Source organism: Oncorhynchus kisutch, linkage group LG1 (assembly GCF_002021735.2).
Source record: "Oncorhynchus kisutch isolate 150728-3 linkage group LG1, Okis_V2, whole genome shotgun sequence".
In the NCBI taxonomy this organism is placed as follows: Eukaryota; Metazoa; Chordata; class Actinopteri; order Salmoniformes; family Salmonidae; genus Oncorhynchus; species Oncorhynchus kisutch.
Genome location: NC_034174.2, coordinates 17,905,225 through 17,931,796, shown reverse-complemented (window position 1 = coordinate 17,931,796; position 26,572 = coordinate 17,905,225). Strand labels below are relative to the sequence as shown.

General features: G+C 42.0%; 2 protein-coding genes across 15 annotated transcripts in view; one reads left to right on the top strand and one right to left on the bottom strand.

Annotated features, from left to right (window-relative positions):
• Positions 1 to 3,671, top strand: part of LOC109877366 (contactin-4-like) — a 219,870-nt gene extending 216,199 nt beyond the window's left edge. For all 3 annotated transcript variants that reach the window (XM_031791209.1, XM_031791254.1, XM_031791153.1), the window contains exons 20-23: positions 311 to 497; positions 587 to 699; positions 1,031 to 1,199; positions 1,624 to 3,671. In XM_031791209.1, the coding sequence (XP_031647069.1) occupies positions 311 to 497; positions 587 to 699; positions 1,031 to 1,199; positions 1,624 to 1,715 (561 nt within the window). In that variant the 3' untranslated portion in view covers positions 1,716 to 3,671. The remainder of the gene's footprint in view (positions 1 to 310; positions 498 to 586; positions 700 to 1,030; positions 1,200 to 1,623) is intronic.
• Positions 3,672 to 4,080: 409 nt separating this feature from the next.
• The window catches only part of LOC109877466 (band 4.1-like protein 1), a 180,809-nt gene continuing 158,317 nt past the window's right edge, over positions 4,081 to 26,572 (bottom strand). For 9 of the 12 annotated variants that reach the window (XM_031790623.1, XM_031790662.1, XM_031790998.1 and 6 more), the window contains 7 exons: positions 23,310 to 23,390; positions 22,030 to 22,095; positions 21,215 to 21,298; positions 13,098 to 13,178; positions 10,723 to 10,839; positions 7,745 to 7,770; positions 4,081 to 7,572 (listed from right to left, as the gene is read on the bottom strand). In XM_031790623.1, coding sequence (XP_031646483.1) covers positions 7,557 to 7,572; positions 7,745 to 7,770; positions 10,723 to 10,839; positions 13,098 to 13,178; positions 21,215 to 21,298; positions 22,030 to 22,095; positions 23,310 to 23,390 — 471 coding nt within the window. In that variant the 3' untranslated portion in view covers positions 4,081 to 7,556. The remainder of the gene's footprint in view (positions 7,573 to 7,744; positions 7,771 to 10,722; positions 10,840 to 13,097; positions 13,179 to 21,214; positions 21,299 to 22,029; positions 22,096 to 23,309; positions 23,391 to 26,572) is intronic. The other 3 variants (XM_031790881.1, XM_031790750.1, XM_031790943.1) reach the window with 3 other exon arrangements.

Genomic DNA, 26,572 nt, shown 5'->3' with positions numbered 1-26,572 from the left:
CTATTTCAGCCTGGACATTCGGGTGTCACAGAAAATCTGAAAATCCGTCAACTTGAGTGCTGGGACATTTTGCACATGGTGATTTCTTTGTGACCACGCCATTTAACCACTCCCTCACTTCATGAGCTAAGTAACCAGAACCAAGGCACCTTACCCATGGAAAGACGACATTGTATGAGGTGACACCATACCATGAAATGCTGTTTTTATACCAATTTACTGCACTCACTGTAGTTCCAGTTTACAGTTGTCCTGTCAGACTAGTGTCTGCATTAATGTCCCTGGTTATCCTCTGTCTATCTGGTCTCAGTTGAGGTACTGGGAGAAGAGAGAGAAGGAGGAGGCAGCCAGTGTCCAGAGGACGGTAGGGAACCAGACGTCAGCCATTATCCGAGGGGTGAGAGGAAGTAACACTTACTACGTCACAGTGAGAGCGTACAACACGGCCGGGGCTGGGCCTCCTAGTGTCACTGTCAATGTCACCACCAAGAAACCACGTAAGCATCAACCCTGCCTTAGAGAGGTTGTTTCCACTGACTTATTGGAGATCATGTGATCTTCATCTTCATGTATCTGGGTCCCTCAGCGCCCAGCCAGCCCCCGGTGAAAGTGATGTGGAACACATTGAATTCCAAGATAATCCTGAACTGGGAGCAAGTCAAGGCCCTGGAAAATGAGTCAGAAGTCACTGGCTACAAAGTAAGGAAGCATTTTGTCGTCACTGGTTAACACAGCCACAAAGTCATAAACCCTGCTTCTACAATTTATCTGATTTCAATTTCAATTTTGTGGCTGTGCTATCTAGTGAAAACCTAAGCCCAGACTTAGTTTAGTTAGGAATAGTGCTCGATTGATTTAGTTAGGAATAGTGCTCGTTGCCATGGTTTCTCCCAGGTGACCTTTCAAATTTGACTTTGTGTTTGTGCTATCTAGTGGAAACCGAAGCATTGACTACAGTGATTTAGTTAGAAATAGTGCCTGTTGTCATGGTTTCTCCCAGTGACCTTTTACCTGTGTGATCTGTCTCTAGGTGCTCTACAAGCGTAACCGACACAGCCGCCCTAGTGTCATGGAAACCAACACAACGACGGTGGAGCTCTCCCTGCCTATGAATGAGGAGTACTTCATCCAGATCAAACCATTTGGGGAAGGAGGAGAGGGGAGCAGTAGCAGACAGATCACCATCCCCAGAATACCAGGTCAGTCAATAGTGGACTGCTCCCTCACACTTCAATGATCTCAATGGTGTTGCTTAGAGCTATTGCCAATACTGGTTTATTGTTATGACTAGGGACCTGAATGTTTTGTGTCCCTAAGCCTTCAAAAGGAACAGATAGAGTGGGGACTATTTGGTACACACGCAACATCTAGTCAGGCAGGATTCAATATGATCGCGGGAACATTGCCTTTAAAAGGTGGATAGCTGACAAAGCGCGATCGGATTGAATCCTGGCCTAAATACATTTTTGTATTCAGAAATGTATGTAAATATGCCCAAGGTTTGATCACCAAAGCATGTAATAGCACAAAAAGCCTTCAACAATGAATTGCCAACTAGGCTGCTTGTCTTTTTATGCGTAAACGGACAGACTAACAAAGCCCATTTATTTTCATGTTTTTCAGGTCCCAATGCAATTGGCTCGGCGACCAAGGTCTCTACTTTATCAGCCCTCAGTACAATAGCATTGTCTTTCACAGCGCGAACATCGTTATGACAAAGCGCTCCCAGTGAACATTGCATCTGATGTGGAGGCAACTCAACAACGGAACACAAACACCCTCCGTCTGGTCTAATTAGATCCATTCATTTAGGTTTTAAAGGCAGGAGGACGAGCAACGTTGGAAAACAAAGTCATTGAGATGAGAAGGAGAGAAAGGGCCCTGCTTTCAACACCCCGCCGGCCGGCGAGAACAGGAAATCGACCGATGTCTTGACTCTGTTGTTACCAAAGCAGCTTTCATTAAAATGTCTTATATGCATCTTTTGTATGATATGTCTAGCTTTTATAGATTTCTTTTGAAACCAATTCATAATTAGTCTGGGCTTTTTAGAAAAGGCAAGGTTGAGTGGAGTTCAGTGTATGCCCATACTTACTTATAGATACATTTTTTAAGTTTTCAGTTTGTTGGAAAGAGCACTTTTGTTGTCTAAAGTGAAAAGCATTTTCTGGTCAAAAATGAACCTGTAACTGTGGTTTCATGTCAAGCAAAGACCATAGTTCAGTCTTCTTAGAAACTTAGGAATTGTTAACACTGAAATGGTGTGTGTATTGCTAACTATTTTTTTATTACTCCATAAAACATTGCACTGATGCCTGAGGAAAAATTTGACTTAACAAAAATGTGACATTATGTTAAAGGATGAGAGTGACTTTATTCACTCTCACTGCTTTGAAGTCCCATCTTCCACAGGTTCCTCAACCTTGGCCATTTAATTGCACTGGTGACTGGACCCTCATATGGCTGTCTATCTCATCCTCTCAGTTAGCCATGTGTCTACTCTGTAGCTATTCTATTCATCCTCTGATAAGCCGTATGTCTACTCTGTAGCTATTCTATTCATCCTCTCAGTTAGCCGTGTGTCTACTCTGTAGCTATTCTATTCTTTGCCTTGTGTGTGCCTCATCATATGTTCAAAACCCTCAGGTCCTTAAAGAGCCTTAAACTTATATATATATATCAATAACTATTAGAAACCTAGAAGTCTGTTATACAGGTGCTGTATGATGTGTAGCTACACACTGCATCAATAGACAGGTTGTAGGGGTTCGAGTTATTACCATCCAATGTATATTCCTATGGTCATTCTTAGGGCCAAGTTATGTAGTCAAGAAAATCTCCTTGTCCTAGTTATATATTATAGTTAGGGCCAGGGTTTTTTCCTGACCCTGTGGCCTCGCCAGGAAAACCTCCTTGTCCTAGTTATATATTATAGTTAGGGCCAGGGTTTTTTCCTGACCCTGTGGCCTCGCCAGGAAAACCTCCTGGCTCTTGTCATTCTATATGAAGGAGTGGTGTGTTTCAACAGCATGGTGCTGTTCAGTGTGGTTTAAGGGCAACGTGGGAAGCCTGGGACATTTTAGTGGGTTCACTGACTGCATCCTTACTAAAAGACAAATGCTGCTGATGATCCTTTCCCATAGTCTTCTGATGCTGTTTGAAACTGGTACAGTACATTGCATATGTAGCTTGTAGTCCAGTGAAGAAGTCAAAAGAGCAGGTAGTTTGTAGTACTTTCAAAGGGAAGTTTAGGCAGGAATCATGCATCGAGAAATGTGTAATATACTTTTTTGTACACTTCAGATCATTTGTATACAATGAAAACCTTTCTAAAGAGCTGATTAACTTGGTTTTTATGTAATAACACAAACGTTTCATACAGTAGCTAAATGTCGCTTAGCATGAATGTGTTTGCCCTTTTCTGTACATCTGCTAACTGACTGAATGGCTTGAGACCACGCAAAGAGAGCAGGTTTGTGCATCTCTACCCGTTAACCCACTATGTCTGGACTTCTGTCTCAGACAGGTATGTCCTCCTGTAGGCCTACAACCTTTGGGATTTACCAATACAACTATCCATTTATCCATTTACTCCATGTCAAGTTCAGTTTTTTTGCTGTTGTTTGTTTATACTGTGTTATTGAATAAAGTTTATTGATTTATAGAAGTGAGTGAAATTCAATGGATTTATTTCTCTATGCTTATTCAATGTACTGTAATCTGTATTCATTATTTTGTCATTCACCATGAATCCACTAGGTAGTGCCGCATGCTTAATTTCGAGATATCCAGTGACAGTCAAAATGTTCAAAATGAGAAGAAAATATAAATTGGCACTTTGCAGTAAAAAGGTAGAGCAATAACCATTTTAATTAATATCTTAAGTTGAGGATATTGATGATTATACTCAATGGAATGATATACTACTGTAATCTTATCGATTGCAATTCCGTTAAGAGCCACAAGATGGCAATGCAGGATATTAAACAAATGAAATGTACTGTGCTTACAGTCTCAAGACCTTTACCTGTTTTCACATCTTGCAGTATTTGTCTTCATCGTGAAATTGCAGAGACAATGTGAATCGCAATGAGACATTTATTTATGTATGTTTTCCATTTAAATCGAATGCAAATACAGCAAACACACACCACCACACACTTGGGGAATGAAGGTTGAGGTGAATTGAAGGATGGAAGAGGAAGAGTGGAACGGATAGTGCTTCACGCGAGTCTATGGAATCAGCTACTCATAGTAGTTCTGTCCTATTAGGCCTTGTGTTTGTAATCTTTCTGCTCTTCAATGGATTTTAGTTCCAATTCTTATTATTCCTACCACTGAACGAGTATCATAGCTTATCAATAGTATTGCCCAATCCTTATATGGGACATTACTGAGCAGGTAAAGAGACTGCAAACGGCCCACACCTTTGACAGTAAAGGTGATGTCATCCAGGGCTCTGGAAGAGGTCGAGACCTCACCACATGGAGAGTGGATGGCTGAAATGTCAGTAGATCACATGTAGACAAAATAATCAATTACATGGTTTCCAGTGGCGGTGAATCCAACAGTAAGGCACCCATCATCAGTATAACCAGTGCACTGTATTAGACCGCACAAGTGGTCTGCAGTCTTAACATAGAACATTTGTTAATCCTCTATTTTGAAATCAGCACAACTTCATCCCACTCTTCCGGTATATTTGTAATTATATGCACACATAGAAGTATTTATGTTCATTTGCATACAATATGACACCCACCCTTAAAAAACAGCACATCAGCTTTACAGGGCAACTTCTTTCTTATTGTCTATACAGCAAGTCATCATTTTGAGTGGTGTGTGTCCAATATAGCGACACCACACACTTTAACAATATCGTCGCTGCCTATCACCACAAGCAAGTGCCTAAACAACAATCCAGTGTCATTTGACCAGATAAAATGAAATAAAATATACAAAAGAAGTGTTGAGACTGTATGTTTCACAGAGACAACTCTACAGCAGGTAAGACAACGCCCAAGGGATCCCCTCTGTTACTTCAGGGTGTAGTGAGAGTGGAGTCGTTTTGACAAGCACGGTGACAAAGCCACGGAGACTCCATGTGGATGAGCTCAACTTCTAGTTTCAACTCCATCTTGAAACATTTTGGTAATACTTTTCATATGCAGACAGTTCACAGTTTTCTCCTTTAAGTAGACTGATAATGGATTACAATAGCATCAGGTGGCTACAGAGAGACAATTATTGCAAGTCTCACAAGCAGTTAAAAATTGACCGCTGTAATTAATTAATATCACATCGGAGATGATAAGCGCAGATCGACGCTCCAAAAATGAATCTGGTTATCCTCAGTTATGTTTCATAGTTAGTCCACACAGGGAACAATGCATAGTATGTAAATTCAACAGTTTGTTCCAGCATCGTTTTTTTTTCTCTCAAACTGACTGACTGGTGTATATTCAGCAGTTCAGCATAGCTTAAGAGGATATTATGCAGAGAGTATTGATGAACATGTACACGCTTAGAAAAAAAGATGCCATCTAGAACCTAAAAGTGTTTTTTCAGCTGTCCCCATAAAAGAACCCTTTGAAGAACCCTTTTTGGTTTCAGGTAAGAACACTTTTGGTTCCATGTAGAACCCTTTCAAAAGAAGAACCAAAAGGATGGAACCTGGAACCAATAAGGGTGTTCCTATGCGGACAGCCGAAGAACCCTTTTTTCTAAGAGTGTATACAAGATTAAGCCAGGCAGGGTTATGGAGGCATTGCTTGTTGTTCTGGAACATAAAAGAGGTTCCAACTGTTCTGGTTCATCTCCTGTCTAACTATCTAAGAGGATGGAGTTTGGGTTTAAACTTGTCACTTTAAGAATCCAGGCTTTGTCTGTGAGGGTACAAAAAAAGTAATCACACATACTTTTTAGGGAAGGAAAAAACCCACATTCACCACCATTCTTATAAATACAAACGTAGAACTCATACAACATGACAAAGACAACTCAAGTAAGAGCTTTTTTTAAACATATCCTCACATTTCATAAAATAATTAGAAACTTTAAATGAAAAGCGCTCATTTTGCTTCAAGAGTCCTACTATGGCTTTGACTCAAATGACAACCTTTTCCCAGTAGAGTGTACTAATTTTGGCTAAAGTAGTGCACTACATGTTGAATAGGGTGTGATTTGACTTTTGCCCTACATGACCAGCGTTTTAGACTGAAATTATAACAGCAGGACGAAGGAAGGAGAACATGATGAGGAGAGTGGGGGGGATTCTGTTTGTTGTTAGCCAGAGAACGACAGTCAGTGCCTATAGAAGTAGTATACCCTGAATGCTAAGCGGAGTCCCAACTCATAGTCTCTTGATGTTGTAGAAGTGTCTGTCCACGTATTCCTTCAGTTGACTCTCCTATCGGTATAGTCCCATCAGCTTTGGTTGACATGCAGTGTCTAGACATTGCAGAAGTATATTCCACAGAATCTTTCAGATATAGATTTGTCTGAATGTTCTGCCATCTTGACCACTTCCTGTGGACGTCTGTTCCTAGACAGGTCGGTATCGTATCGTTCATTACCTCAACTATGTAGAACCATGCATGTGAGTATGAGAAGCTAATCGATACATTTATTTTATTTATTTCTTAAACAAGCAAACACTGGACTTTAAATTGGATTCTTCTATTGTTACAAATGTTTAAAAAGCTAGTAAGACAGCTGTTTTATATATGTGTCACACTGGTGACAACAAGCGTTAAAGGCTACCATCCCCACTGGCCCCTGCAGAGCAGCCCTCCCCCAACCCCCTCTCCTCACACTCCATTCCCGATCCCCATGCTACATGCATGATGTCAGCACTGAGCAGGCATCGCCATGGTGACCATTTCTGAGAGCAATTTTGAAGGTTGGACTATTATTGACTTCCTGGCGAATAAATGACCAGTAGTTACAGGTAAGTCAATGTGTTCTGGGGGAAGGTTGATCTGATTTAACTCAAGATGGATTACATCCTCATCACTAATCATTTAATTGAACTACACTGATCAAGGGTGATGAACCGTTAACATGTCATTATGTTTGTACACGTACAGTCTGTCTGGGGGTGTAGAACACCAGAACCACCATATTGATCTCTCACAGATCCCATGGCTAAACATGGGGCAACACATATTAGCCCTATTCCTGCCATATTCTTTCCAAGTCAGACCTCTTGGGGAGATATAAACACTGCAGTCTATTTCTCAGATTTGTGAGAACGGTCATGTTCTAAAAATCCCAGGGAAAAGGGAATTTCCCAGCGGAAGAGGGGTTGGGTGGGGGGGGGGGGTTGAGCGTGGGTCAGAGGCGGCGTCACAGTCGGTTTTGGTTAAAGGGACAGGAGAGGAGGCATATTGTGTTGTATAGGAGATAGGGATTGTTTCTGGGAGCGCGGTCGGTCTGTTGTATTGTAGTATACATTGTGGGCAGGTTGCTGTAGCCCTCTTGCGGCGTTGGCGTGGGGAGGGTCATGGAGATGACGGGAGGATCAAGTCATTTCCTGTCCCCACTCCCAGGAACCACTATGAGCGATCAGGACTGAAACAGAGAGAAAGCAACAGACAACCCTGTGAAACAGACTGACACCAGTGGGATAAACAATATGTTTTTAATAACATGACATATCTAAAGCCAACTAATAGCCTATAAAACACACACACACACACACACACACAAAGCCTGATGTTAAATTGCATTGAATTCTACTTACTCTACCGGTTGTCCGTGTGGTTGGTCCTTTTGAAGGCAGGAATGAGAGACAATGTATCCACAGGAAAGTATAATTACATCTACTTTTCAAAGTGCTGGTAGTGCGTTCAGATTTCAATCACCTGAACCAGGTGCAGGAGATGCATGCATACTTTCCTAGCTAGTCCACGTGTTTACATGGTCCTGCACATGCTTCAGGCGATAGGAATCTGAACACATTACCACTATCTCTACTTATTACTATCTCTACTTACAGTGCCTTGCGAAAGTATTCGGCCCCCTTGAACTTTGCGACCTTTTGCCACATTTCAGGCTTCAAACATAAAGATATAAAACTGTATTTTTTTGTGAAGAATCAACAACAAGTGGGACATAATCATGAAGTGGAACGACATTGATTGGATATTTCAAACTTTTTTAACAAATCAAAAACTGAAAAATTGGCCGTGCAAAATTATTCAGCCCCCTTAAGTTCATACTTTGTAGCGCCACCTTTTGCTGTGATTACAGCTGTAAGTCGCTTGGGGTATGTCTCTATCAGTTTTGCACATCGAGAGACTGAAATGTTTTCCCATTCCTCCTTGCAAAACAGCTCGAGCTCAGTGAGGTTGGATGGAGAGCATTTGTGAACAGCAGTTTTCAGTTCTTTCCACAGATTCTCGATTGGATTCAGGTCTGGACTTTGACTTGGCCATTCTAACACCTGGATATGTTTATTTTTGAACCATTCCATTTTGCTTTATGTTTTGGATCATTGTCTTGTTGGAAGACAAATCTCCATCCCAGTCTCAGGTATTTAGCAGACTCCATCAGGTTTTCTTCCAGAATGGTCCTGTATTTGGCTCCATCCATCTCCCCATCAATTTTAACCATCTTCCCTGTCCCTGCTGAAGAAAAGCAGGCCCAAACCATGATGCTGCCACCACCATGTTTGACAGTGGGGATGGTAGGTTCGGGGTGATGAGCTGTGTTGCTTTTACGCCAAACATAACGTTTAGCATTGTTGCCAAAAGGTTCAATTTTGGTTTCATCTGACCAGAGCGACTTCTTCCACATGTTTGGTGTGTCTCCCAGGTGGCTTGTGGCAAACTTTAAACGACACTTTTTTATGGATATCTTTAAGAAATGGCTTTCTTCTTGCCACTCTTCCATAAAGGCCAGATTTGTGCAATATACGACTGATTGTTGTCCTATGGACAGAGTCTCCCATCTCAGCTGTAGATCTCTGCAGTTCATCCAGAGTGATCATGGGCCTCTTGGCTGCATCTCTGATCAGTCTTCTCCTTGTATGAGCTGAAAGTTTAGAGGGACGGCCAGATCTTGGTAGATTTGCAGTGGTCTGATACTCCTTCCATTTCAATATTATCGCTTGCACAGTGCTCCTTGGGATGTTTAAAGCTTGGGAAATCTTTTTGTATCCAAATCCGGCTTTAAACTTCTTCACAACAGTATCTCGGACCTGCCTGGTGTGTTCCTTGTTCTTCATGAAGCTCTCTGCGCTTTTAACGGACCTCTGAGACTATCACAGTGCAGGTGCATTTATACGGAGACTTGATTACACACAGGTGGATTGTATTTATCATCATTAGTCATTTAGGTCAACATTGGATCATTCAGAGATCCTCACTGAACTTCTGGAGAGAGTTTGCTGCACTGAAAGTAAAGGGGCTGAATAATTTTGCACGCCCAATTTTTCAGTTTTTGATTTATAAAAAAAGTTTGAAATATCCAATAAATCGTTCCACTTCATGATTGTGTCCCACTTGTTGTTGATTTTTCACAAAAAAATAAAGTTTTATATCTTTATGTTTGAAGCCTGAAATGTGGCAAAAGGTCGCAAAGTTCAAGGGGGCCGAATACTTTCGCAAGGCACTGTATTAACAACAACTTTGAAAATATATATATATTGTCCCACATTCCTAGCGCCAGAAGGACCAACCCAAGGGCAACCGGTAAAGTAAGTTAAAATATTTTATTCAAGATTCTGGCTTGTAGAGGTTGTGAGGGGACTTTCAAATGCTAATTTCAAATGCTGAATCAAGTGCAAATTTCTGGCTGACGTAGAATTTAATGTAATTCAACATAGGGTTTCCAGGAAAACACACACACAGTACAGACACAAACACACACAGTACAGACACAAACACACACAGTACAGACACACACACACAGTACAGACACAAACACACACAGTACAGACACATTCACAGTACAGACACAAACACACAGGCACAGTACAGACACAAACACACAGACACAGTACAGACACACACACACACACAGTACAGACACAAACACACACACACACACACACAGTACAGACACAAACACACACACACACAGTACAGACACAAACACACACACACAGTACAGACACAAACACACACACAGGACAGACACAAACACACACACAGTACATACACAAACACACACACACACAAACACACAGTACAGACACAAACAAACACACACAGTACAGACACAAACACACACACAGGACAGACACAAACACACACACACACACACACACAAAGTACAGTACAAACAAACACACACACACACACACAAAGTACAGTACAAACAAACACACACACACACACACACACACACACACACACACACACAGTACAGACACAAACACACACACACAATACAGACACAAACACACACACACAGTACATACACAAACACACACACACACAAACACACACACACGCAGTACAGACAAACACACACACACACAGTACAGACACAAACACACACACACACACACAGTACAGACACAAACACACACACACACACAGTACATACACAAACACACACACACACAGTACAGACACAAACACACACACACACAAACACAAACACACACACACAGTACAGACACAAACACACTCTCTCTAAATCACTATCTCTACTTATTGAGGCAATATACTATGGTGTCATGACAGTGATGTTTACATGCAGCTCTGTACGTACCTCAGATGTCCTATGTTGCTCCTCAGTGGGAGACTCTGTTTCCCTGACAACCACTGCTTTTGTCACCAGCATGTCAGGGTGTTGCTGCTTGGCCTCCTGTATCGCCATCGCAAGGGCCTGTGTGACAAAGGCCACAGTTCACATTAATGGACCATATTAATTTGCAATCAACAATATTAGTGTATTTGAGTGTCGTGAAAGACTCCTTACAATGTATTACAACAGTATTATCACTCAGTAATGGCTTGCAAACTATTACAGACTACAAAGGGAAGCACAGCCGAGAGCTGCCCAGTTACACGACCAACCAGATGAGCTAAATTACTTCTATGCTCGCTTTGAGGCAAGTGACACTGAAACATGCATGAGAGCATTAGCTGTTCCGGACGACTGTGTGATCACGACCTCTCTGCAGCTGATGTGAGTAAGACCTTTAAACAGGTCAACATTCACAAGGCCAGACAGATTACCAGGATGTGTACTCCGAACATGAGCTGACCAACTGGCAAGTGTCTTCACTGACATTTTCAACCTCTCCCTGTCCGAGTCTGTAAAACCAACATGTTTCAAGCAGACCAACATAGTCCCTGTGCCCAAGAACACTAAGGTAACCTGCATAAATGACTACCGACCCATAGCACTCAAAGCGATGAAGAGCTTTGAAAAGCTGGTCATGGCTTACATCAACACCATTATCCCAGAAACCCTAGCCCCACACCAATTTGCATACTGGCCTAACATTGACCCAAACAATGTTTGTGACCGCAAGGCACTACAGAGTGTAGTGCGTACGGCCCAGTACATCACTGGGGCCAAGCTTCCTGCCATCCAGGACCTCTATACCAGGCAGTGTCAGAGAAAGGCCCTAAAAATTATCAAAGACTGCAGCCAACCCTAGTCATAGACCACTGCGCCACCCAGGAGGCCCCCCAATATGTAACCTTTGGGGCAACCAAATTCGAATAGAAATGTGAGTTATAGATCTATCATTCTACTTACAGTTGAAGTCGGAATTTTACATACACTTAGGTTGGAGTCATTAAAACTAGTTTTTCAACCACTCCACACATTTCTTGTTAACAAACTATAGTTTTGGCAAGTCGGTTAGGACATATACTTTGTGAATTGCACAAGTCATTTTTCAACAATTGTTTACAGACAGATTATTTCACTTATAATTCACTGTATCACAATTCCAGTGGGTCAGAAGTTTACATATACTACGTTGGCTGTGCCTTTAAAACGCTTGGAAAATTCCAGAAAATTATGTCATGGCTTTAGAAGCTTCTGATTGACATCATTTGAGTTAATTGGAGGTGTACCTGTGGATGTATTTCAAGGCCTACCTTCAAACTCAGTGCCTCTTTGCTTGAAATCATGGGGAAATTAAAAGAAATCAGCCAAGGCCTCAGAAAAAAACATTGTACACCTCCACAAGTCTGGTTCATCCTTGGGAGCAATTTCCAAACGCCTTAAGGTACCAAGTTCATCTGTACAAACAATAGTACGCAAGTATAAACACCATGGGACCACGCAGCTGTCATACCGCTCAGGAAGGAGACGCGTTCTGTCTCCTAGAGATGAACAAACTTTGGTGCGAAAAGTGTAAATCAATCCCAGAACAACAGCAAAGGACCTTGTGAAGATGCTGGAGGAAACAGGTACAAAAGTATCTATATCGACAATAAAAAGAGTCCTATAACGACATAACCTGAAAGGCAAGGAGGAAGCAAGGAAGAAGCCACTGCTCCAAAACTGCCATAAAAAAAAGCCAGATGGTTTGCAACTGCACATGGGGACAAAGATCGTACTTTTTTGGTCAAGGCTACCCGAAACATTTGGCCCAAGTTAAACAATTTATAGGCAATGCTACCAAATACTAATTGAGTGTATGTAAACTTCTGACCCACTGGGAATGTGATGAAAGAAATAAACGCTGAAATAAATCATTCTCTCTAATATTATTCTGACATTTCACATTCTTAAAATAAAATGGTGATCCTAACTGACCTAAGACAGGGCATTTTTACTAGGATTAAATGTCAGGAATTGTGAAAAACTAAGTTTAAATGTATTTGGCTAAGGTGAATGTAAACTTCCGATTTCAACTGTACATGTACATACTACCTCAATTACCTTGACTAACCGGTGCCCCCACACATTGACTCTGTACTGGTAACCCCTGTATATAGCCTCGCTATTTTTATTTTCCTGCTGCTCTAAATTATTTGTTACTTTTATTTCTTATTTTTTATAGGAATTTTTTTAACTGCATTGTTGGTTAAGGGCTTGTAAGTAAGCCTTTCACTGTAAGGTGAAACACCTGTTGTATTTGGCGCATGTGACCAATAACATTTGATTTGATTTTGACTCACCTGATGTTGGTCCACGTCATCATCTCCTGTGATGATGATCCTTTTTTCAATCCTGGTCTCGGAGTAGCCACCTTTCACTGTCTAAAACACAACACACACACGTCCATTCAACAACAGCTACAGATCAAGCTACAGATCAGATAATTCATGTCATAGCTCAATAATGTATAAATAGACTATTAAAGTTGCACTATGCTGAAATCGCTCTGCCATTGGTTGCTAAAACTCTAATAATTCCCTCAATTTCAGTTTATGTGACAAAATATGCTAGTGTAGTGCAGAGAATCAATGTACAATCTAAACCACTGTGACACACAGTACAAGTCAAAAGTTTGGACACACCTACTCATTCAAGGGATTTTCTTTATATTTACTAATTTCTACATTGTTGAATAATAGTGAAGACATCAAAACCATGAAATAATACATATGGAATCATGTTGTAACCAAAAAAGTGTTAAACAAATCAAAATGTGTTTAACATTTAAGATTCTTCAAAGTAGCCACCCTTTGCCTTGATGAGAGCTTTGCACACGCTTGGCATTCTCTCAACCAGCTTCATGAGGTAGTCACATGGAATGCATTTCAATGAACAGGTGTGCCTTGTTAAACTTTCATTTGTGAAATGTATTTCCTTCTTAATGCGCTTCAGCCAATCAGTTGTGTTGTGACAAGGTAGGGGTGGTATACAGAAGATAGCCCTATTTGGTAAAAGACCAAGTCCATATTCTAATTTTAAAAATTAATCTCTCCAGAAATAAGTCTCTCACTGTTGCCGCCTGCTACCGACCCCCCTCAGCTCCCAGCTGTGCCCTGGACACCATTTGTGAATTGATCGCCCCCCATCTAGCTTCAGAGTTTGTTCTGTTAGGTGACCTAAACTGGGATATGCTTAACACCCCGGCAGTCCTACAATCTAAGCTAGATGCCCTAAATCTCACACAAATCATCAAGGAACCCACCAGGTACAACCCTAAATCTGTAAACAAGAGTGCCCTCATAGACGTTTCCTGACCAACTTGCCCTCCAAATACACCTCTGCTGTCTTCAATCAGGATCTCAGCAATCACTGCCTCATTGCCTGTATCAGTTACTGGTCCACAGTCAAACGACCACCCCTAATCACTGTCAAACACTTCTGCGAGCAGGCCTTTCTAATCGATCTGGCCCGGGTATCCTGGAAGGATATTGACCTCATCCCGTCAGTTGAGGATGCCTGGTCATTCTTTAAAAGTAACTTCCTCACCATCTTAGAGAAGCATGCTCCGTTCAAAAAATGCAGAACTAAGAACAGATTTAGCCCCTGGTTCACTCCAGACCGACTGCCCTCGACCAACACAAAAACATTCTGTGGCGGACTGCATTAGCATCGAATAGTCCCCGCTATATGCAACTGTTCAGGGAAGTCAGGAACCAATACACGCAGTCAGTCAGGAAAGCAAAGGCCAGCTTTTTCAAGCAGAAATTTGCATCCTGTAGCTCTAACTCCAAAAAGTTCTGGGACACTGTAAAGTCCCTGGAGAACAAGAGCACCTCCTCCCAGCTACAGACCTATATCCATCCTGCCCTGCCTATCTAAGGTCTTCTAAAGCCAAGTCAACAAACAGATCACTGACCATCTCAAATCCCACCGTACCTTCTCTGCTGTGCAATCTGGTTTCCGAGCCGGTCACGGGTGCACCTCAGCCACTTTAAAGGTACTAAACGATATCATAACCGCCATCGATAAAAGACAGTACTGTGCAGCCGTCTTCATCGACCTGGCCAAGGCTTTCGACTCTGTCAATCACCATATTCTTATCGGCAGACTCAGTAGCCTCGGTTTTTCTAATGACTGCCTTGCCTGGTTTACCAACTACCTTGCAGACATAGTTCAGTGTGTCAAATCGGAGGGCATGTTGTCCGGTCCTCTGGCAGTCTCTATGGGGGTGCCACAGGGTTCAATTCTCAGGCCGACTCTTTTCTCTGTATATATCAATGATGCTGCTCTTGCTGCGGGCGATTCCCTGATCCACCTCTACGCAGACGACACCATTCTGTATACTTCTGGCCCTTCCTAGGACACTGTGCTATCTAAGCTCCAAACGAGCTTCAATGCCATACAACACTCCTTCCTTGGCCTCCAACTGCTCTTAAACGCTAGTAAAACCAAATGCATGCTTTTCAACCGTTCGCTGCCTGCACCCGCACGCCCGACTAGCATCACCACCCTGGATGGTTCCGACATCTATAAGTACCTAGGTGTCTGGCTAGACTGTAAACTCTCCTTCCAGACTCATATCAAACATCTCCAATCCAAAATCAAATCTAGAATCGGCTTTCTATTTCGCAACAAAGCCTCCTTCACTCACGCCGCCAAACTTACCCTAGTAAAACTGACTATCCTACCGATCCTCGGCGATGTCATCTACAAAATAGCTTCCAATACTCTACTCAGCAAACTGGATGCAGTTTATCACAGTGCCATCCGTTTTGTTACTAAAGCACCTTATACCACCCACCACTGCGACTTGTATGCTCTAGTCGGCTGGCCCTCGCTACATATTCGTTGCCAGACCCACTGGCTCCAGGTCATCTACAAGTCCATGCTAGATAAAGCTCCGCCTTATCTCAGTTCACTGGTCATGATGGCAACACCCACCCGTAGCACGCGCTCCAGCAGGTGTATCTCACTGATCATCCCTAAAGCCAACACCTCATTTGGCCGCCTTTCCTTCCAGTTCTCTGCTGCCTGTGACTGGAACGAATTGCAAAAATCGTTGAAGTTGGAGACTTTTATCTCCCTCACCAACTTTAAACATCTGGTGTCTGAGCAGCTAACCAATCGCTGCAGCTGTACATAGTCCATCGGTAAATAGCCCACCCAATTTACCTACCTCATCCCCATACTGTTTTTATTTATTTACTCTTCTGCTCTCTAGCACACCAGTATCTCTACCTGCACATGACCATCTGATCATTTATCATTCCAGTGTTAATCTGCTAAATTGTAATTATTTGCCTACCTCCTCATGCCTTTTGCACACAATGTATTTGGACTCTTCTTTTTTTCTATTTCTTTTTTTTCTACTTTGTTATTGACTTGTTTATTGTTTACTCCATGTGTAACTCTGTGTTGTTGTCTGTTCACACTGCTATGCTTTATCTTGTCCAGGTCGCAGTTGTAAATGAGAACTTGTTCTCAACTAGCCTACCTGGTAAATAAAGGTGAAATAAAGAAATAAAAAAATAAAAAAAATTAAAAAATATTATGGCAAGAACAGCTCAAATAAGCTAAGAGAAACGACAGTCCGTCATTACGTTAAGACATGAAGGTCAGTCAATGCGGAAAATTTCAAGAACTTTTAAAGTTTCTTCAAGTGCAGTAGCAAAAACCATCAAGTGCTATGATGAAACTGGCTCTCATGAGGACCATCACAGGAAAGGAAGACCCAAAGTTACCTCTGCTGCAGAGGATAAGTTCATTAGAATTACCAGCCTTAAGAAATCAGCTATTAAAACCTCTACTGACTCCCCATCCCGCATGCGGGAGCGTAATCGTCGCCTGACACGAATTAGCATAACGCAACGGACATAAATATCCTTAGAAAATATTCCTATTCATGAAAATCACAAATGAAATATATTGATACACAGCTTAGCCTTTTGTTAATCACCCTGTCATCTCAGATTTTCAAAATATGCTTTACAACCAAAGCTAGGCAAGCATTTGTGTAAGTTTATCGATAGCCTAGCATAGCATTTTGTCCAGCTAGCAGCAGGTAACTTGGTCACGGAAATCAGAAAAGCAATCAAATGAAATCGTTTACCTGTGATGAGCTTCGGATGTTTTCACTCACGAGACTCCCAGTTAGATAGCAAATGTTCCTTTTTTCCCAAAATATCATTTTTGTAGGCGAAATAGCTCAGTTTGTTCTTCACGTTTGGCTGAGAAATCGCCTGGAAATTGCAGTCACGAAAACGGCGAAAAATATTCCAAATTACCTCCATAATATCGACAGAAACATGGCAAACTTTGTTTATAATCAATCCTCAAGGTGTTTTCAAATATCTATTCGATAATATATCCATCGGGACAATTCGTTTTTCAGTAGGATCGATTGGAGTAATGGCTACCTCTGTATTTTATGCGAGCATCTCTCTGGGGGCATCAGGTGACCACTTGCGCAATGTAGCCGCCTACGACTATTCTTCAACATAAATGCGTAAAACTACGTCACAATGCTGTAGACACCTTGGGGGATTATGTAGAAAATGTAAGCTGGTTGATAGCACATGCACAGCTCAATATAGGGACTCATTGGAACGCAGCGCTTTCAAAATATGGGGCACTTCCGGATTGGATTTTTCTCAGGCTTTCACCTTCAACATCAGTTCTGTTATACTCACAGACAATATCTTTACAGTGTTGGAAACATTATAGTGTTTTCTATCCTAAGCTCTCAATTATATGCATATTCTAGCATCTTGTCCTGACAAAATATCCCGTTTAAAACGGGAACGTTTTTTTCTCCAAAAATGAAAAAACACCCCCTAGAGTTATAACAGTTAACTGCACCTCAGATTGCAGCCCAAATAAATGCTTCACAGAGTTCAAGTAACAGACACATCTCAACATCAACTGTTCAGAGGAGACTGCGGCAATCAGGACCTTCATGGTTGAATTGCTGCAAAGAAACCAGTACTAAAGGACACCAATAATGATAAGAGACTTGCTTGGGCCAAGAAACACAAGCAATGTACATTAGACCAGTGGAGATCTGTCCTTTGGTCTGATAAGTCAAAATTTGAGATTTTTGGTTACAACCGCCATGTCTTTGTGAAACGCAGAGAAGGTGAACGGATGATCTCCACATGTGTAATTCCCACCGTGAAGCATGGAGGAGGAGGTGTGATGGTGCATTGCTGGTGACGCTGTCAGTGATTTATGTAGATTTCACGGCACACTTAACCAGCATGGCCACCACAGCATTCTGCAGCGAAACGCCATCCCATCTGGTTTGCGCTTAGTGGGACTATCATTTGCTTTTCAACAGGAAAATGACCCAAAACACACCTCCAGGCTGTGTAAGGGCTATTTGACCAAAAAGGAGAGCGATGGAGTGCTGCATCAGATGACCTGGCCTCCACAGTCACCCGACCTCAACCCAATTGAGATAGTTTGGGATGAGTTGGACCGCAGAGTGAAGGAAAAGCAGCCAACAAGTGTTCAGGATATGTGGGAACTCCTTCAAGACTGTTGGTTAATAAAGCATTCCTCATGAAGCTGGTTGAGAGAATGACACGAGTGTGCAAAGCTGTCATCAAGGCAAAGGGTGGCAACTTTGAAAAATCTAAAATATATTTGGATTTGTTTAACACTTTTTTGTTTACAACATGTGTTATTTCATAGTTTCGATGTCTTCACTATTATTCTACAATGTCGAAAATAGTCACAAAAAAACCCTTGAATGAGTAGGTGTGTTCAATCTTTTGACTAGTACTGTATTTTATCCATAACCAAAAATATTGTATTTCCAGCTGTCTGAAGCTGATGTACAAAACCAAAAGTAAAACACATAAAAACAAAGCATGAGACAGGGAAGCATAGAAATAGCACACATAGAACAGATCTACAGCTGTCACGCCCTGACCTTAGAGATCCTTATTATTCTCTGTGTTTGGTTAGGTCAGGGTGTGACTCGGGTGGGAGATTCTGATTGGGGATCATACTTAGGCAGCACTTTTTCCCACCATTAGGTTGTGGGATCTAGTTTAGTGTCTTAGCCTGACAGAACTGTGCACTTTCGTTTTCGCTTTTGTTTGAGTGTTTTTTGAATAAACGAATCATGAACACTGTCCACGCTGCGGTTTGGTCTACTCTTCCTACCACCAACGAGAGCCGTTACAACAGTGTCTTTGACATATTTTTACAGTTGAAGTTGGAAGTTTACATACACCATACACCTTCAACTCCTTGTTTCGCAATTCCTGACATTTAATCCTAGTAAAAATGACCTGTCTTAGGTCAGTTAGGATCACCACTTTATTTTAAGAATGTGAAATGTCAGAATAATAGTCGAGATATTTATTTATTTAAGCTTTTATTTCTTTCATCACATTCCCAGTGGTCAGAAGTTTAAATACGCTTAATTAGTATTTGGTAGCATTGCCTTTAAATTGTTTAACTTGGGTCAAATATTTTGGGTAGACTTCCACAAGCTTCTCACAATATGTTGGGTGAATTTTGGCCCATTCCTCCTGACAGAGCTGGTGTAACGGAGTCAGGTTTGTAGGCCTCCTTGCGCGCGCACACTTTTTCAGTTCTGCCCACACATTTTCTCTAGGATTGAGGTCAGGGCTTTGTGATCTCCACTCCAATACCTTGACTTTATTGTCCTTAAGCCATTTGGCCACAACTTTGGAAGTTGATCAATTTGCGACCAAGCTTTAACTTCCTGACTAATGTCTTGAGATGTTGCTTCAATATATCCACATAATTTCCCTTCCTCATGTTGCCATCTATTTTGTGAAGTGCACCATTCCCTCCTGCAGCAAAGCACCCCCACAACATGATGCTGCCACCCCCGTGCTTCACGGTTGGGATGGTGTTCTTCAGCTTGCAAGCCTCCCCCTTTTTCCTCCAAACATAACAATGGTCATTATGGCCAAACAGTTCTATTTTTGTTTAATCAGACAAGAGGACATTTCTCCAAAAAGAACAATCTTTGTCCCCATGTGCAGTTGAAAACCGTAGTCTGGCTTTTTTATGGCGGTCCTTACTGAGCGGCCTTTCAGGTTATGTCGATATAGGACTCGTTTTACTGTGGATATAGATACTTTTGTACCTGTATCCTCCAGCATCTTCACAAGGTCCTTTGCTGTTGTTCCGGGATTGATTTGCACCTTTTGCACCAAGGTACGTTCTTCTCTAGGAGACACGTCTCTTTTCTGAGCGGTATGACGGCTGCGTGTTCCCATGGTGTTTATACTTGCATACTATTGTTTTTTCAGATGAACGTGGTACCTTCAGGCATTTGGAAATTGCTCCCAAGGATGAACCAGACTTGTGGAGGTCTACAATGTTTTTTCTGAGGTCTTAGATGATTTCTTTTGATTTTCCCATGATGTCAATTGAAGAGGCACTGAGTTTGAAGGTGGGCCTTGAAATACATCCACAGGTACACCTCCAATTAACTCAAAATATGTAAATTAGCGCATCAGAAGCTTCTAAAGCCATGACATCATTTTCTGGAAATTTCCAAGTCGTTTAAAGGCACAGTCAACTTAGTGTATGTAAACTTCTGACCCACTGGAATTGTGATAAAGTGAAATTATCAGTGAATTAATCTGTCTGTAAACAATTGTTGGAAAAATGACTTGTGCAATTCACAAAGTAGATGTCCTAACCGACTTGCCAAAACTATAGTTTGTTAAACAAGAAATTTGTGGAGTGGTTGAAAAACTAGTTTTAATGACTCCAACCTAAGTGTATGTAAAATTCTGACTTCAACTGTAGAATGATAGATCTATAACTCACATTTCTACGTGAATTTAGTTGCCCCAAAAGTTACATATTGGGAGGCCTCCCAGGTGGCGCAGTGGCCTAGGGCACTGCATCGCAGTGTTAGCTGTACCACCAGAGACTCTGGGTTTGAGCCCAGGCTCTGTTGCAGCCGGCCGCGACCGGGAGGTCAACGCACAATTGGCCTAGCGTCGTCCTGGTTAGGGAGGGCTTGGCCGGTAGGGATATCCTTGTCTCATCATGCACCTGGCGACCTGGTTAACGCGCACTGCACCTGGCCTACCACAGGGGTCGCTAGTGGGCAATGAGACAAGGATATCCACCAATGTGTCTACTCCAATACATTGATGCGGCTGGCTTCCCGGGTTGGATGCGCGCTGTGTTAAGAAGCAGTGCAGCTTGGTTGGGTTGTGTTTCAGAGGACACATGGATTTCGACATTCGTCTCTCCCGAGCCCCTTACGGGGAGTTGCAGCGATGAGACAAGATAGTAACAACTAACAATTGAATACAACGAAATTGGGGAGATTTTTTTTTTTTAAATGAAGTTACATATTCAGTAGTGTCAATTATTTTATATTTTTAAAGGGCGGAAATGAGACAGGAGGGGTTACCTTGGTAACTTGAGTTGTGATGTTGTCAGTGGTGACATTCAGGGGGGACTCTACAGCCTCTCTCCCCAGGGTGCCTGCCTTCACCTGCAGCATTGTCATTAGGAGGAAGAAGGGTCACTTTCATTATAAGCACAGCTGCTTCAAACACTGACACACACATTTTTGGGGGACAGAGATACCCTGGGCTGAGCTCCGTCATCTTACTGGTCCAAGGAGGAGTAGAATTGAAAGGATAAGAGTACAAACCCCAAACACTAACCTTAAAACGGTAATGCATTGTACTTACAGCAGTAACCCTAACCCTAACCCTAGCCAAAACCCTAACGCTAACTCGGCCTAACCCTAGCTTCATGTCTACAACCTAGCTCAACCCTAACCCTAGTCATAACTCTAATCTTAGATTATATTCCATATTTCTTTCATGTCTGATTTACACAGATATTTGCTTTGCGTACAACAAAATACACTGCAATACAGTGAGGGACATGGCATAGGCCAGATATAACACTAAACATACACATCTTGGTATAATCTAACCCTAGCTTTATGTTCAACCCTGGCTAAACCCTTACCCCTCTAAATAGGGCTCCCCACATCTGAATTCCCAATGGAATTCAGGAACAGACACAGACACACAAAAACTATGTTGCTGGTTCTAGTCCAGCCAAAATACAATTGTATCTTTTCCCACCTCTCTCTCAATAAATCAATAGCTACATTGGGGCCATGTGGTGCTCTGCCATACTGTAGGACAGTAATAGTCAGTCTATTGAGTGAGGGGAGGGGATGGATGGTGAGGTGAACTAGGTACTTACAGGGGAGCAATTTTCTTTACTAGGGAGAGGAGCCTCCTTCCTACTGCCAACTCCCTGGTTCTGGTTCTGGGATGAAGAGAGGGAGGAGAGGAAATGTCACATGGATGAAGGGATGAAGTCATCATGTTCATGCAGATTAAACTGGTAAGGTAGAAGAGCAATGTGTCCATATGGGAACATACAGTCCTCAACCTGACCGTAGGGAATCAGAAGCAAGGTATTAGGATGAACCTATAAGCAAGTTATAAACCAATAGGCAGCCAAGCAAAAGTGTAGCATAACCACTTACATTTTCAATTTGAGTCATTTAGCAGACGCTCTTATACAGAGCGATTTACAGGAGCAATTAGATTTATGTGCCTTGCTCAAGGGCTCACTGACAGATTTCTGACCTAGTCGGCTCGGGAATTCGGTTACTGGCCCAACGTTCTTAACCGATAGGCTACCTGCCGCCCTACAGAAGTATGGTATCAACATGGTTATGTACCAACTATTTAAGTTCAACTCAACAGATCCTCCTGCCATTATCAAAACAGCATGTTTGCTGGCACTGTGATACACATTGGAGTTAATTGAAACATTAAAGTGGCAATCAGCAGCTGAACAATACCAAAGTGTTCTGCCTTGGTTCTGTTTAGGAAAACAGCCAGGGAGTTTGTTTACATTTACTTTATTTACCAACATTGGAGTAAAACAAGCTTATATTTTGGGTTCTGGTGGGGTACGACAGTTGAACTAAGCTCATGAGGCATTTATAAGTTATATTCTTCAAGAAACAATGGGTACATATCATTAATTTATAAGTCCAAAAATGAATGTCGCAACTGCAGATTGCCCCTTTAAGTATCATAGACAACACAAGCCAATTATAGGGTAGCAGTATGATATAAACTAAAGAGCTCTGCATGGTTGAGAACATGGGAGAAGTCTTCATTTTAACAAGCTTATTTTAAAAGGATGTGCATGCAAATATTTTGAGGCAATATCATATCAAGGCAGAAAACGAAACAATCTGGTTAAATATACTCTCTAAACTTGCAGCCCATTATTTGCACATGCAAAACCTGTAATGGCAGATTAGAGAGATTCTCTATACCCTTATCCCCCATGAGCACAATAATTACACCAGTCCAGCTCCAGTCAAATCCATCAGGGAGTTAATGAGTGTGCGGTTCAGAGAGAAGGGGTGAGAATGTACAGCAGAAAATCAGACTGCAGCCAGAGCAAGCATAGCATAGCCTTCAGCCTTTCAGCTGTTGTCAAGAGAGACTGACACATACCCGGACTCCCTCTGGTGGCTGAGCCACGTCAGTGCTGCTGGAGACCTTAGTGTCATTACAGTTGACGTCAGTCTCCATTTGCTGCACACACACACACACACACATACGTGTCGTGGCTTACTACAAATCAAGAGCACATCTGCCCAAGTGGCTCTACACCATATAAATATCCATCTGTTATCTATTAGACTATCCACCTATTCTAGACATTCTATTTCCATGCTTAGCATGTCTTTCACTGAGAAGTAAAAATGTTGACTTGAGTTTCCACTTCAAAGGCACCCTCTCCAGATCACTGACACAGCTCATCCTCATCATTAGATGAATGGCACACCAGAGAGGCAGTAATTACATTTTAATCAGGCACCTGTTGGGGCTGCGACAGCTTCTTACTCAGACTGTAGAGAAATGGAACTCCCGCATTCTTTCATCATTCTCGTTAATTTCCTGTCAATACTTTAATCCCTCCATAATGATGCAATTATGTCATTGTGGTTGTGAGAATAACGCACTCAGTCTAATCAAGATCTGCAGAGATATGAAGAGAATAAGGCTAATATATATTAGGCTATACCATAGACTCAGGGCCGGCGTTTACTACAGGCCTTAGGGGGCCTGCCCTAGCATACCTCCTGGCCCGCCCTGCCATACCTCCATGCCCATATACAGTGGGACAAAAAAGTATTTAGTCAGCCACCAATTGTGCAAGTTCTCCCACTTAAAAAGATGAGAGAGGCCTGTAATTTTCATCATAGGTACACTTCAACTATGACAGACAAAATGAGAAAAAAAATCCGAAAATCACATTGTAGGATTTTTTATGAATTTATTTGCAAATTATGGTGGAAAATAAGTATTTGGTCAATAACAAAAGTTTCTCAATACTTTGTTATATACCCTTTGTTGGCAATGACAGAGGTTTTCACACACTGTTGCTGGTATTTTGGCCCATTCCTCCATGCAGATCTCCTCTAGAGCAGTGATGTTTTGGGGCTGTTGCTGGGCAACACGGACTTTCAACTCCCTCCAAAGATTTTCTATGGGGTTGAGATCAGGACTGGCTAGGCCACTCCAGGACCTTGAAATGCTTCTTACGAAGCCACTCCTTCGTTGCCCGGGCGGTGTGTTTGGGATCATTGTCATGCTGAAAGACCCAGCCACGTTTCATCTTCAATGCCCTTGCTGATGGTTTTCACTCGAAATCTCACGATACATGGCCCCATTCATTCTTTCCTTTACATGGATCAGTCGTCCTGGTCCCTTTGCAGAATAACAGCCCCAAAGAATGATGTTTCCACCCCCATGCTTCACAGTAGGTATGGTGTTCTTTGGATGCAACTCAGCATTCTTCGTCCTCCAAACACGACGAGTTGAGTTTTTACCAAAAAGTTATATTTTGGTTTCATCTGACCATATGACATTCTCCCAATCTTCTTCTGGATCATCCAAATGATCTCTAGCAAACTTCAGACGGGCCTGGACATGTACTGGCTTAAGCAGGAGGACACGGCTGGCACTGCAGGATTTGGGTCCCTGGCGGCGTAGTGTGTTACTGACGGTAGGCTTTGTTACTTTGGTCCCAGGTCTCTGCAGGTCATTCGTGTGGTTCTGGGATTTTTGCTCACCGTTCTTGTGATCATTTTGACCCCACAGGGTGAGATCTTGCGTGGAGCCCCAGATCGAGGGAGATTATCAGTGGTCTTGTATGTCTTCCATTTCCTAATAATTGCTCCCACAGTTGATTTCTTCAAACCAAGCTGCTTACCTATTGCAGATTCAGTCTTCCCAGCCTGGTGCAGGTCTACAATTTTGTTTCTGGTGTCCTTTGACAGCTCTTTGGTCTTGGCCATAGTGGAGTTTGGAGTGTGACTGTTTGAGGTTGTGGACAGGTGTCTTTTATACTGATAACAAGTTCAAACAGGTGCCATTAATACAGGTAACAAGTGGAGGACAGAGGAGCCTCTTAAAGAAGAAGTTACAGGTCTTATTTTCCCCCATAATTTGCAAATAAATTCATAAAAAATCCTGATGATGAAAATTACAGGCCTCTCTCATCTTTTTAAGTGGGAGAACTTGCACAATTGGTGGCTGACTAAATACTTTTTTGCCCCACTGTAAATAAAATATTAAAACATTTATCATTTATTTGACCAAGACCCGGAGCCAACAGAAAGACCCATCATTGTCCAACAAAGCATCCGAACAAACGAAACAGCACTTCTCTGTCTCAGTATGTGTAGCCCATATATCTGATGCTGTCTGGACTAGATGAATATGGCATAACATTCTCTTTTTGCCAGACCGCATCAGATACATCAGGGTAATTTCACACATATAATAACAGATGAAATAAATGAAGTAGGCTAAAGTATGATGAGGGAGAATGGAAGAGTTGATTAGCGAGGGGAAGCAATGACGCACAAATATGTAATCACTTATTGTGAATGAAGAACCGTGCGGGCCATTATATTGTATTGATCTATTCTAATTATAATCTCAAAATGGTATATACTTGTCACGCCCTGGTCTTAGTATTTTGTGTTTTCTTTTTTATTTTGGTTAGGCCAGGGTGTGACATGCGTTTATTATGTGGTGTGTTTTGTCTTGGGTTTTTTGTAGGTATTGGGATTGTGGCTTAGTGGGGTTATCTAGTATAGTCTATGGCTGTCTGGAGTGGTTCTCAATCAGAGGCAGGTGTTTATCGTTGTCTCTGATTGGGAACCATATTTAGGCAGCCATATTCTTTGAGTGTTTCGTGGGTGATTGTTCCTGTCTCTGTGTTTGTTTGCACCAGATAGGCTGGTTAGGTTTTTGCGTGTCTTGTCTTGTTCTGTTCGTGTTTATTTGTCTATTAAACATGTATGAAAATTACCACGCTGCATTTTGGTCCGATCCTTGCTACACCTCTTCTCCAGAGGAGGAGATAACCGTAACAGTACTCTATCAGTCTACTCTGGTCTACTTGGAGTACACATTGAGAGCTTGCAGAATTTACAAACTGCAAGAAGACCAAGACGAATGGATGCACTCGTTAGCATTGTCCATGGTCTTATTGCCATTGTAAATTACGCAAGCTCTGAATGTGTTTTCCAAGTAGGCCAGAGCAGACTGATAGAGTACATACCATTTTGAATGAAAATGACTCCAATGATGTGGAAGAAATTAATTATGATGACATCTCTGATGAGATTTCTTCTGATTCTGAGCCTCAACCTGAACCTACACCTGCACTGAACAGGTGCCGTGAAAAGAAACTAATTTGC